Below are 13,639 nucleotides of genomic sequence, written 5' to 3'. Positions count from 1 at the left end.
AACACATTTATGGTACTGTACTGTAAAAAATAATTCATGTTTAAGTGACCTGCCTAATTCAAACCTGCATTGCTCAAGGGTCAACTTTAATTCAATACTGTTGTCTAAAATATATATATATACATTACTCTATATTCACCACACTGTGAATTAGATTAGGGCATATCTGCTACTCATTGTAAGCTTGTACTCTTAAATAACATCAACCTATGCACCCCACCTCACCCCAATCCCCTGGCAACTATGCCCTTTTACTCTCTGTTTTTATTAGCTTAGCTTTTTTAGATTCCACATATAAGTGCTGTCACACTGTCCTTGTCTTTCTCTGGCAGACTTATCTCACTTAGCATAACGCCCTCAAGGTCCATTCCTGTTGTTGCAAATGGCAGGATGTCCTTTTTTCCTCATAGCTGAATAATTGGAGTTTTTTCCTTTTGGATTTTTATGGAACAGTTGAAAGGAAAGGTTGCAACACTACATATATTTTACACAAAGAGATAAGAGTGCATGTCATCACACTAAGTTGTCATACAATAGATATAATTTCCTACATCAAAAAAAACACACAAGTATAGTAAAACTCCAATTTGGTTGTATCCTCCCAAAGTCATGATGGGAATGTAAATATTCCTGGAAGAAGTTCCAAGATAAAATGTAAACACACAAACTCCTTTAATCACCGTTTACACCCACCCCCACCCCCCAGGCACCAATCTCTCTCCCATTCTTTTCTTTTTTCTCTCTCTCTCTCCCATTCTTACCAAAGTACTGCAAAAAAATGTAACTAAACCCTGGAGGGGATAGGACACACCCTCTACATATCGACACAACATTAAGAGTTACTGGTTCATCATGGAACAACCATCACAATAGCAGGAGGCTGCAGTAGGCCAGCTTCTAGGCTAGAAGTCCAATGTTGGCTGTGGTATCGCCTACGGCCAAACATCTAATTATTTCCTGTCTGAAGGCCTGACGGATGGATCCCTTTTCACAGAATGGAAGTTAATGACTGCATTCCTAGAGTTAAAAGGGAAAAGATGAAAATGGGAAAACATGAGTGGCAGTGAGAGGGGAAAAATAATGAATGGGAAAGCAGTGAAGGATCCGACTGGCCTGTCCCAGGCAATGTTGTCAGCTTTCAGCTGAACTCTGTTGAGGATTCTTAGCTCTTCTTATGAAACAGCCTTTCTCCACCCACGCCCGGCCACACAATGTACTTCACTGTTAGAACTCTCCAGCAAGACTTCAAACAAGGCTCCACCCTTAGATTCCTACATTCACAAAGACGATTCCGAAGGAAACCCAGATGACAGCTTGGTGACTTCTAACTCTGATCGTGGTCACGGCCACTTCCCAGGCAGTGTTCCTGGACTGGGAAACCTTTCTCAATTCACAGTCAGACGGAACCCCAGTCTTTCTAGGGAGGTGGGGGTGCGTCTTAAGAACTTCAGCAGACCCAAGCATAGGCCTCCCAGCTCTGTATGGGTGTCTGCTTCACAACCAGCAGTGCTGTGTGTCTTGCGGCCCTTGGACTTGCGAACTCCCACTTTCCATCTTACTTTGTCATCTCCGATTCCCATCAGGCTGGGGCACAGCAGAAAGGCAGTTCATCAAGCAGGCAGACAAATCGGGGCAAAAGAAATACCTCTACCTTTTGTGAAACATCATTGGTAGCCCTGGATTGTGGGAAGAGCTATGAGTGATACCAAATGGAATGGTACTGTGGCATTTGGCACCAGACATGAGACCAGGACCTAGCAGACAATGGACTGATTCCTTGGACAAAGGAGTAAAAGGCCAGGAACCGTAGGAGCTGCCTTCAGCGAGCACAGTAGGCCAGTTCGTCTCAACACATCCCTTGTTTGGAGCTACTGTTCCATGAGCAGCCGAGGAGGAAACCCTTTATCTTGCCATGTGTGAATAGAAGAAAACTGCCCTACAAGGAAGAATAAACTGCCCCCGAGCCAAGCCCAGAATCCTCTTGCTTCTCTGGCAATCTGACAGTGCATTCATCCTGCAATTTATGCTACTACTACATTCTCTGTGGACTGTCGGAGACACCACATTACAAGGCAATAATAGGTTAATAACTGCTCCAAGCCATTTGGGGCAATTATATGCTTTTCATCTTGAAACTGATGAAGCAAAGTTCTTGTTTCATCTGTGAAAGGGAGGTGTTTAAAGAGTGGCGAGCATACCATTAAGAAGAAAGAAGAAAGAAGAAAAGAAAAGAAACGAAAAGAAAAGAAAAAAAAAGAAAGAAAGGAAAAGAAAGGAAAAGAAAAGAAAAAAGAAAGAAAGAAAGAAAGAAAGAAAGAAAGAAAGAAAGAAAGAAAGAAAGAAAGAAAGAAAGAAAAAGAAAGGAAAGAAAGAAACCAGACACAAACCCAGAGATCCCTCCCCATCCAAAAGCGTACTGTCAAGTGGTGAAAAACAGACACCTGACTCTCGGGAGATCTGTCATAAATCAAATTAAACAACAAAACAACATCCTAGCAACTTTCATTAACCTACCAACACTCTCTGAAACGCATATTTAATTTCTCATGCACGGGAGGAACATGCCCAAGAGCCTAAGTGACCTTCCGGGGAGAGTCACAGCCACATGGCACACAACCAGCTGCCAGGAAAGTGGTAGCTGGCGTGGCCCAGATTTGTGCTCAGAGGCGTGCTGATAAAGCAATCTCCAGAAATGCTGAAGCTGCAAACGCCTTTACACTTGTGTCCATTTTCCATTTGTTTTTTTTCCAATGCAGTCAAATGGCACAGTCTGTCCTTGCTTGCCAATTGCAAGAGGGTCATCGTACAAAATTACAGAGTTTTCAGGGCCATTTTCTTTGAAAAGGAGGGAAATTAGCATAAAAAAGGATATTCCTGGACTATGCTATTAAAACCATAGTCACGTAAGAATGTAAGTAGTATCCCTGGAGAGTTTTGGTTCTGGTTCCCAGACAAAAATCAGTGACAGATGATAAATGAACCAGGCTGATTCCAAGACAAAGGTGTGGCTTTCCTTGGGGCTATGGGACTCAGGTCAAGACACTGACACTAGAGCTCACGACCCACCTAGGCCATTACTTCTCTGCCTACAAAAGATAGTAGTTACTGAAACTAAGTCACAGCATCTCCAGGGAAGGGTTTGGGAAAAAGGAAGAGGGCCATAACTTTTTTTCCTTGAGGCTTATAGTTATGTCCATGAGATACCTTGTGTGGAAGATTCTGGCCCATGTACATTGAAGATGCTATCTGAATTCTATCATGGCATGAAAGACGAAACAAAGTAAAAGAAAAATAAACAAAAATCAGTCCTTCTCAAGAGCATCCACCCAAGTAGACCCAATCAGAGGAGATCGTACTTCTGAGATCCCCAAACAACTTTGCACAATCTAGGAATTTCTTTAAAGGTCTTAAAAAAATTTTTTTAAGTCATAAGAATTTTGCAATCTTCATGATATGTCTGGGAAAGATAAACCAGTTATGAAATAGACACTACCAATCTTGTGGGGGGGGGTTCTGTTTCAGAGTTTTAAGAAATCAACAGACAAGGCATAATGATTAGATCCTAAGGCAGTAGGCCAGATATGTATCTTTCTGATCTTTCTGAAAATTATCACAGAAATCTTGTTGCAAATTAGGAGTCAAAACCCTTAGCATCATTTCATACTTTCCCCATTTCTCTTGTTCCTGGTGTAATATAAATATTAACAGTTGGCTTCGCGTTGCTGTACTTCTAGATCACTGACCATGGTTAAAAAAACATTGGGAGTGGAGGTGGAAATACAGGAAATGGAAGAGAACAATTCTCGAACTTCCTGGTTTTTCTATACTGCAAATCACTTAGCAGACCACAACCAATTCAACCAATTTACCATTAGGTTCCTGGGCCAGCTGGTTTCTTCCTATTCCTGACCACGATTCCTCCTGAAGGATTTTGGTTAAGAAGCATTTCTTTCAAACCTTAAATTTACACTGGTACTCTTCCTTTGAGGGATTTCTCAATGACCCCATCTTATGTTCAGGATACCCCTGTGGGGAGACCTGGAGAAGTTTCCATCTCTTCCAGCAAATGACAGATAAAACTACAGCTCAGGTTTTCTTATGCACAAGCCATTGGATCAGATGGTTTCTGTCACAAAGAATTGGGACATATTTTATAGGGTTTAAAAGTGGAGTCTCTGGTATCAAATGCCCAGACTCGCATCCCAGATCTAGGAAAGTGATAACCAAGTTACTTGACCTCTGTGAGCTTCAGAATCCTTAGGTATGGATGTTAATAAAAGGCCCTGCCCTCAGGACTATCATGACAGTTAAATGGGTTAGTAAGTCTAAAGAACTAAGCCCAGTGCACAGCATTTAGCTGAATGCTCAAGTGTAAGAGCCTTGTACAGGGCTTTATGGTCCTTTCTATATAATAAGCAGAGTCTTAAAATTTTATGTAAACAAAGTCTTTTTTTAAATGCAGAGGGAATAGGTATAGATAGGGAATCTTATAAATCCTCCTACAGTATGAATATCTTTTTAGATAAAAGATAAAAAGAATTGGGGATCCCTGGGTGGCGCAGCGGTTTGGCACCTGCCTTTGGCCCAGGGCACGATCCTGGAGACCTGGGATCAAATCCCACGTCGGGCTCCCAGTGCATGGAGCCTGCTTCTCCCTCTGCCTGTGTCTCTGCCCCTCTCTCTCTCTCTCTCTCTCTCTCTGTGACTATCATAAAAAAAATAAAAATAAAATAAAAAAGATAAAAAGAATTTTATCTTTTGTAAAAATATAAATTTTTTTTAAGAGAGAGAGAAAGAGAGAGCAGGCATGTGAGCAGGGAACGGGGATCGGGGTAGGGGCAGAGAGAGGGAGAGAGGAAAACCTTAAGCAGGCTCCACGCCCAGTGCCGATGCCTACACGGGACTCAATCTCATGACCCTGAGATCATGACCTGAGGATATATGTTTGCCAAAATCAAGCTACATGCAATCAGATTCATTAAATATTCAATGAGCATCTGTAATTGCAAGACTATGCTAAGCATCCAGGGATACTGAAAAAATGAATAAAATGCAATTCCTTGCTCAGGGAGCCCTATATCTGGTAGAGAAGCTAACATAACATCTCAAATTGAGATTGGTGTTCTAGTTAAGGCCTAGAGAATCAACATACGCCCCAGGGAGGGAATGACTGGAGCTGCTGGACATCAGAGAAAGCTCTGGGGCTTTGGGGTAAGTAGCAATGAATATGGTGCATGTGTGTGTGTGTGTGTGTGTTAGAAGGAGCAGGAAAAGAGACTCATGGAAGGAGTATTATTAATAAATATAGCATTGCATGAAGCTGTACGGTGTATTCAGGAAAAGGCACAAACATGGGGAGACTCGAGATGAGGCTGCAAACTGGGATGGGGAAGAGCGTGGGTAAGCTCTGCATGCCACACTGACAAGTTCCTGTAGACAGGAGGGTACAATTAATAATTTTCAAAATCAGGAAAGAAAGAAATTATCATTATATTCAACAAGATAACCTTGGCTAGCCTGGAGGGAACAGAGACTGGTGAAAAGAGAGACGGAAACATCGGGAGGCTCTTTCCATAAAAAATAGGTACAAAGATGTGGGCTAGCAGTGAAATAAAAAAGCCAAACTGAACCAAACAAACTGTGGACTTGGAGAATATGTGTTTTCTGCTCATCTCACGAGGCAGGATGGAGAAAATCTGTACAGGGAGCTATTTCTGGCAGGGAACCTGCCACTTGCTTGGAATGACTGGGTCAAACGCAGGTGACCAGGAATGCACCAGGAGGGTAAAGTGTGCTGCTGCAGCTCAGTCTCTACTTGGTGGAAGGGAAGTGTGCAGGGTACTGAGAGGGAACCAATGTGTTCTCTGCTCTTAGACCTCTTAGACAAAGAATAAACTGTGTGCAAGGCCACTGCGGGGGGGGGGGGGGGGGGGGGGGCAGGGGGAGGAGAAGAGTGAGGGTAATGATGGCTAACATTTGCTGAGTGCTTATTCTGTGCAAGGCATCATTCTTTTAAGTTATACATCTGTGCCTCAATCACCCAAATATGATAGCTGGTACTATTTTGCCCATTTTAAAGATGGGGGAATGGAGAAATGGAAAGATCACATAATCTGCTCAAGGTTAAGCAATTAAAACATGAGTAGTACAGCAGCAATCTGAAGGCAGACTGTCTAATTCCAGAGTCTACACTCTTAAACACAAATGAAAAATCTAAGCAGAAATGACGGTGTTAATCCCAGTCCATGCTGAAGGGCAGCCTGGTTTCATTGATCCGCAGCGACCCAGGTGGGGAAGTCTGAGACTCCATTAGAACAAGGTCCTTTGAGATCCGAGAAGCTAGTATCTTGTTCCCCCCCAAATTCTTCCAGCAAGTCCTTCAGGAGTTCCCAGAACAACCACCCTAAACTCGACACATCAAGGGAAGGGCGATTTTCAGGGGAAACTGGGACCCAGTCAAGCTTCTTGAAATATCAGGAAAACAGAAATGACAATTCCTCTGGGGTCCCTGAGAGCAGGCCCTTTCTGCTGGACTGGAAATGGAACTTAATCACAGGATGAGTCATAAAGAGTTTTAAAGTTGAGAATAATGACCTTCAGTATGAATTCACAGCCCTCCCTCTTCACTGTCATAAATAAAAGTCATATATTTCATATTACAAATGTAGGTATTTTGGTATGACACTGTCTGAATTAGGATTTACTTTTTCCCAAAGTTCAAGATCCTTTTAATGTTATTTTAATGTTTTATGTAATTTGCCTGTTGTTATTTTACGTCATGACTCTAAAAGGCCAGAAATCGAGAATCAGTACCAAAGCAGCAATCTGAGCTGTATTAGACAATTTTAAATCTTAAACTCTATTGTTTAATACTCTTTTTTTTTTAAAGATTTTATTTATTCATGAGAGACACACACAGAGAGAGAGAGAGAAAGAGAGAGAGAGAGAGGCAGAGACACAGGCGGAGGGAGAAGCAGGCTCCATGCAGGTAGCCCAATGTGGGACTCGATCCCGGGTCTCCAGGATCACACCCTGGACCAAAGGCAGGCGCTAAACCACTGAGCCACCGGGCTGCCCCTAGACTCTTTGTTTTAATCTTCGAATTCAGGCTTAAAAGTGAACCTGGTTCAATCCTAGGAGAGCGCTGGCTACCTCAGTCAAGTCTCTAAGGCCTATGAGCCCAAATAGAAGATGAATTTCCTCTGTAAAGAAGGTGCCACCTTAAATTTGCATTTTTTCAGAGCCTCACATTACACTGACCTCTTTGAACAATGCAGAACTGTTTGGGGAAGACACTTGAAATAACTTAAATGAATGTAGTTTTGAATGCCAAAAAGAGTCCACCTGACAGAAAGCAGTGAAAAGAGAAACAAAGAAAACAATGCGGACTTAGTTCGCATTCCTCGGGGGACATATGACCTCACAATTTCTAATGCTGGAAATTTTTGCAAACAAGCCTTTCAAAGATCACTTTATAAAGGGATAATGTTATATTTTCCAAAAATGCATAATCTGAATTTAATCATGAGGCAATATCAAACCAACCCAAACCAGCAGACATTCTACAAAATAAATGGCTGGGAACTCTTCAAAACTATGTAAGAGATAAAATAAGGCTGAGGAACTCTCCCAGATTAAAGCAGATTCGGGAGTCCTGACAACAAAATGCCTTGTGACACTCGTTTGAATCTTAGAGCAGAAAAGGGACATTAATGTTTCTTTGGAGGGTAGCCTCAGCTTCTTTTGTCTCCTAAGCAAACAAAATCCCAGAACTCCCTCCATTATAATGAAAACAATCTCTACGAAGCAAACTATGATATTTCTCGAAGAAAAAAAAATTTTTTTTTGGCCAGGATATTGGCACACATGATCTTGAAAGTCAGTATATGTATATTTTAGATCCAAAATGTTTTGTAAGTATAAAAGTAAGATTTGTGTTTAAGCATATCCTTAAAAATTCATTTTGTCCTTAAAAAAAATTTTATTTTGTCCTTAAAACATATTTTCAAAAGTAAGGTTGATATACTTTACTTTGTCAACTTTGCTGCTTCCTGGCTGTTTTCAAGGGTATTTTCAAAGGAAGAGCCAGTGTCTTAACTCAGTAATAAATGCACATGTAATCCTTCCAACTGATGTTGAGTCTGAAATATCTACTATAATTATAATACCTGACAAACAGAAGAAGAATAATCCCACCTTGTCTGTATCAGGCCTTTTAAAAGCAATGAGATCAAGTGTGTATTTTGCATGATTACTGTAAAAGCTGGCATGGCTTACACTTGTTTACAATGCATTTTACTACCATGAGTGTGGGTTATAAAAGCACCCAAAGTATATGAACCAAACATTGAAAACAAAATCGGCATGGGGATGAACCATTAAAAATGAACTGCACAATGATTAAAAGTGTACAACTTCAGCATATTCACTATTGTTAATGCAATCACATTCCAAGTACTTCCATTCTTGGCAGAGCTTACAAACACTGGTGCCAGAAAACATTATTCTTTTTCAAAACATTAACTCCATATTCAAAATTCAGACAGCGCTGAGTCTTAAAATCTCTTGGCATAGGTTTTAATAACTAATTGGTTAATGAAAAAAATTGAGTTGGATAAGCTAAAGCTATTCAGCTATTTCAGCCACACATGTAATTGTTAGAGCCATCAAAGATGGGAATTTCAAAGAGGTATTCCAGAACATATATTCCTCACTGCTGCCTTTCAGGGAGTACTTTCCGCAACCACCGCCAACCCAGACAAGTGTTGTGGATCCTGGGACCCTGTGCCAACACTAGGGCTCTCCCCCTACAGGCATGCCAGGTCCTGTGGCTACACTGGCTGCAAAGATGCCTCCTACTCTCCCAGGGAACTGGGCAACAGCCCACAGAAACACCCACCCTGAGCCTGAGCCCAGGATGCCAAAGCCCTTCTACCTCTACCTCTTCCTCCTCCCCCTCTTCCTTTGCAGCTGCCTGCGTTTCTTAGGGAGGTTCAAAGTGACCAAGAGACTATTTTAATTATTATTTAAAATATTGGTCTAGTCAGTTTTGGGGGTCAAAGGAAATCTATTCGTTCCTTATTAAGAAATATTAACATATGTTTGTTAAAGAAAAAATAGAAAGTAGAGAGAAGATATAACAATACCAGTAGGGTAACCCTTCTAAATTCTCACTTCAAGATTCTGCTAAAGTTATGTTGTCTTGGGGCACCTGGGTGGCTCAGTGGTTGAGCGTCTGCCTTTGGCTCAGGTTGTGATCCTGGCATCTTGGGATCGAGTCCTGCATCAGGCTCCCCACAGTGAGCCTGCTTCTCCCTCTGCCTATGTGTCTGCCTCTCTCTCTGTGTCGTTCATGAATAAATAAATCTAAAAAAAAAAAAGTTATGTGGTCTTATTTTATTCAAGGTTTTTTTTCCTATTGTTATAACACTAGTGTATATTCATATTTTACCTAACACTGTGTATCATAAGCAGCTTTCTATGTCAATAGTCTTTTACACAAATAGGTGGTTCATATGCTAAGTAACTATAACATGTTTTAGTCAACTGGTTCTTGGTCATTGAACCTGTTGATTTGCTTTTTTTTTCTTTAATATTTTATTTATTTATTTATGACAGACACAGAGAGAGAGGCAGAAGCAGAGGCAGAGGGAGAAGCAGGCTCCATGCAGGGAGCCCGACATGGGACTCCATCCAGGGTCTCCAGGATCATGCCCTGAGCTGAAGGTGGTGCTAAACCGCTGGGCCACCGGGGCTGCCCTTGATTCGCTTTTTTAAAAAACCATTTATTCACTAAGTATATCTACTACATTCAAATCACTGGATTAAATATTATAAGTACATGCGTATGAATTAGTGGTTCCTCTCACAATGCTATGCAAAACTACAAAAGACACAAACATATATTTTATAGCACACAGAGCTATGCATGTATACACTTTCTATATCTAGCGCTAAGCATTTAATTTTTAAAAAAATATTCTTACAGGATGAAAATATCCTAATTTTCTCACCAGATACTTCTTTTATTGCTAATCTCTCTTACCTTTGCCTGCTGGGTTTGTCTTAGCATGACTGATCAGGAAATCTTTAAAGTAGTCACAAAAGAAAAATTCTGAGCATCATTAAATATTTTATCTTAAGAATATCCCTAGCCAAAAATATTAACTGTACCTGCATTTTGAACAAAACTGCTGTATGATGTAATATTGGGCTGAGAATTTGTTGGGGTTTTCTTTGAGTGGTGGGACTGGAGCAGAGCAGCAGACATCTGGGAACAGAGGTCTTAGAGCCACAAAGACATGGATATAAATCCTCCTTCCATCCCTTAACTAGCTGTGTGATCTTTGGCATATTACTCAAAAACAAAAACAAAAAAACTCAACTCACTGTGCTTTAGTTTCCCTATTTGCAGAAAGGAGTTAATAATACCTCCAAGGTGGATGTGAGGATTCCAGAAAGTCTATATAAGGGTCAAGCATGTGCCTGGCATAAAACAGACACTGAATATATTTATTTCTACAATGAGCATACATTTGGTTTTTGAAAGATAAGCCTAACTAGTATGTAGAAAAAATATAAAGAGAAAAATTAATTTACTCAGCTTTACCGCTACAGGTGACTTGTAATTCATGACTCAGTTCCTAGCGAAGGGTTTGAGTCTTGACAATTCGGGAATCTAGAAATGTAAAGGTCAGTGCCCTGAAGCCGACCAGGATCACCTCAGAACCTAGCTCCCACTATGTAATTAATCCCACGCTTTCCCTCTTTTCTGTATATGCGTGAATATACATCGGAGATGATAAAGAAAACTCACGGTGTGGGAAAGTCACACCCATTCTCCAATCCTGCTCTGGGATGACTTCCTCCCCTTTTTAGTTCTTCTCACCTCGCCTCTGATTTGAGACAGCCTGAAAGCAAGAGAGAGGACTACTCTGCTGCTCTGTTGGCAGGTGGAATTAACTGCTCATCTTCCAGGAAAGTAGACGTTCCCCAGGAGACACCAGTGTGGGAAAGCCATTTCTGGCCTCGCAGTGTTTTGCCTCCCGTCCTACAGGCAGGCCCTGACACTCAATCCTCTCCTCTGAATGTGACTGACATTTCCTGGCTGGTGAGGGATTCCCTGAAGAGTGCTTCCACAAATTAACACACATGTGGTCACCAGTAAGCGTCCTCAGGGGCCTTAAGCATCCCTTGAATTCCCATCTTTCCCATTTTTTGTTTGTTTTAAGTAAAGATTTTATTTATTTATTTGAGAGACAGAGAGCGCGAGCACGCATGAGTGGGGAGGGCCAGAGGCAGAGGGAGAAGCACACTCCCTGCTGAGCCCAGAGCCCCACTAGGGGCTGATCCCCAGACCCCGAGATCATGACCTGAGCTGAAGTCAGATGCTTCACCAACTGAGCCACCCAGGTGCCCCTCATTCTTTCCATCTGAATCAAACTGGAGTTCAAGAGCTGCAAACGACGATCTGAAATCAACTATATGCTGTCAAAGCAATTCAGCTATCATTAAAATAGACATAATATTCCCAGGGTACAAAAATCTTAGATTTCTTTTTTCTTCCCAGGGGCTAGATAAGCACAGACCCCTGAATGGTCTGCTGGCTAGTCTGGGCCTCCACGCTGGGAGGAGGCACCAGGGGAGAGGAGACACATCTGCATGGAAAGGTAAAGACAGCATTGAAAGTTGTGTGTGTTTGAGAAATTGCCTGTAGAGCTAGTAGACAGACAAAACCTGTATCATATCTGGAATTGTACACAGAGAGAATTTCAGAAAACCTCTAACCTGTATATAAGATTTTCTTTATTTTTGAATTGTCTAAACTCAAGCTGTCTTCTTGGACTTGGGAACGCAGGGTCACTGTCACAGTGACTTCAGACTCCAGTGTACTAACTGTACACCCCAAAGCACACAAAAGCTTGATTTCAAAAGATTATTTTGGAAACTGTCCTCTGCATTTGCTGCTCCCTTAACCCAGAAAACTCTGACCTCAGACACTGTATACACAGTCCATTCCCTCAAGTCATTCGGATCTCTCCTCAAATGTGCCCGTACTGGGGAAGTTTTCCTGACCAGCCCATTTGAAGTAGTTACAAACCCATTCAAAACCAGGCTCTGTACAGCCTTAGGATGCCTTATTTTTCTTATTTTTCTTTCTCACTACCTCTCATATTATAGATTCATTTGATTTTCCATCTCCCCTCCCTATAGATGCAAGCTCCAAGATGGAATAACTCTGTTTTTTTCACTGTTGCATCCCACAGAGTTCCTGAATACACAATCACTGTTCAATAAATATTTGTCACATGAGTGAATGACTTGTAGATGTTGTAGCCAAATGCCATACATCTCCAATTCTCTGCCCAGCAAGATACAAACCCAAACAAAGCTCCTAGGACACACACAAGGCTAACACTAAATCTCCTTAGATGTCTTTGTTGCAGCTTATGAAGCAAGTGTATCCATGAGAGCTACCCTAAGAGTTTACAAAAAGCAAGCTTCTCTTCTAATCTTCCCAGGCTATCATACTAATCAACACACAACCTGCCCTCCCTCCCAAGTTTCAAATTATTTCATGCTCACAGATACCTAGATCTCCTTTCTTACCATACTGATCGGAATTGCTGGTGAAGAGAAGGTAGTCAGAAGCACAGGTCTGGGATTCAATATCCAAATCCCCTAACCTCAGAATCAGTGTCTTTCCTTTTGGCACTCGGAGAGTCTTTTCACAAACCGTGTGATTGGGGTAAGTCCCTGGATAATTCTTAGACGTCATGGTGCCACTGTCCTGATAGGTCACTATGTGCCCACAGCCATCACCTGGTTGAAAAAAAAGAGAGAGAGAGAATTAAAGGAATGAAATTAATTCTTACTGAGGATTGAGAGAGTCTAGTGTAATCTCCAAGTCACGTATTTTATTCCTTCTTTGCAGAGGGAAAAACGAAAGAAAAAAGAAGAAAGAAGAAAGAAGAAAGAAGAAGAAGAAGAAGAAGAAGAAAGAAAGAAAGAAAGAAAGAAAGAAAGAAAGAAAGAAAGAAAGAAAGAAAGAAAGAAAAAAAGAATAAAAGAAGGTTAATTTTTTGAATTTCAGGTAATTTTATCTTGTTCCCCAGTATATTTATTATTTTTTTAAAGATTTATTTATTTATTTGACAGAGAGAGAGAGAGACAGCACAAGCAGGGCAAGCAGCAGAGGAAGAGGGAGAAGCAGATTCCCCACAGAAGGCCCCATTTTAACAACTGATGTGAGAAGAAATTTTAATAAGAGAGAACCAATAACTTCTTTCTGGGAATGTTTTCCCACCAAATAAGGGCTTTCCCCCTATCATTTAAGGAGTGAGATGAATTAGAAGCCGTAGAAAGAGGCAGATATAGAATTTGATCTTCCAAGTACCCCATTTACCTTTATTGAACTTAATCATAATACTGTCAAATCGCCATGATCTCACTAAAGGATTTCTATTGCTGTCAGTTACAACCCCAAATGCATTTTTATTCTTTCTACTGGGTACATTGTCTGTTTTCTTTATAAATTCAGTACAATAAACAAATTATTTAATAATAATAATAAAAACTGGACAGAGAGCCCCACGTGAGGCTCAAACCCATGACCCTGAGATCATAACCTGAGCCGAGG

At 41.1% G+C, this 13,639-nt stretch overlaps 1 protein-coding gene across 2 annotated transcripts in view; it reads right to left on the bottom strand.

The window, feature by feature from the left end:
* Positions 1 to 13,639, bottom strand: part of DCBLD1 (discoidin, CUB and LCCL domain containing 1) — a 98,267-nt gene that overhangs the window by 63,184 nt on the left and 21,444 nt on the right. For both annotated transcript variants that reach the window (XM_038526639.1, XM_038526640.1), the window contains exon 2: positions 12,610 to 12,822. In XM_038526639.1, the coding sequence (XP_038382567.1) occupies positions 12,610 to 12,822 (213 nt within the window). The remainder of the gene's footprint in view (positions 1 to 12,609; positions 12,823 to 13,639) is intronic.

Source organism: Canis lupus, chromosome 1 (assembly GCF_011100685.1).
Source record: "Canis lupus familiaris isolate Mischka breed German Shepherd chromosome 1, alternate assembly UU_Cfam_GSD_1.0, whole genome shotgun sequence".
Lineage (NCBI taxonomy): Eukaryota > Metazoa > Chordata > Mammalia > Carnivora > Canidae > Canis > Canis lupus.
Note: the sequence above shows the minus strand (reverse complement) of the source record. Positions and strands in the feature narration are given on the sequence as shown.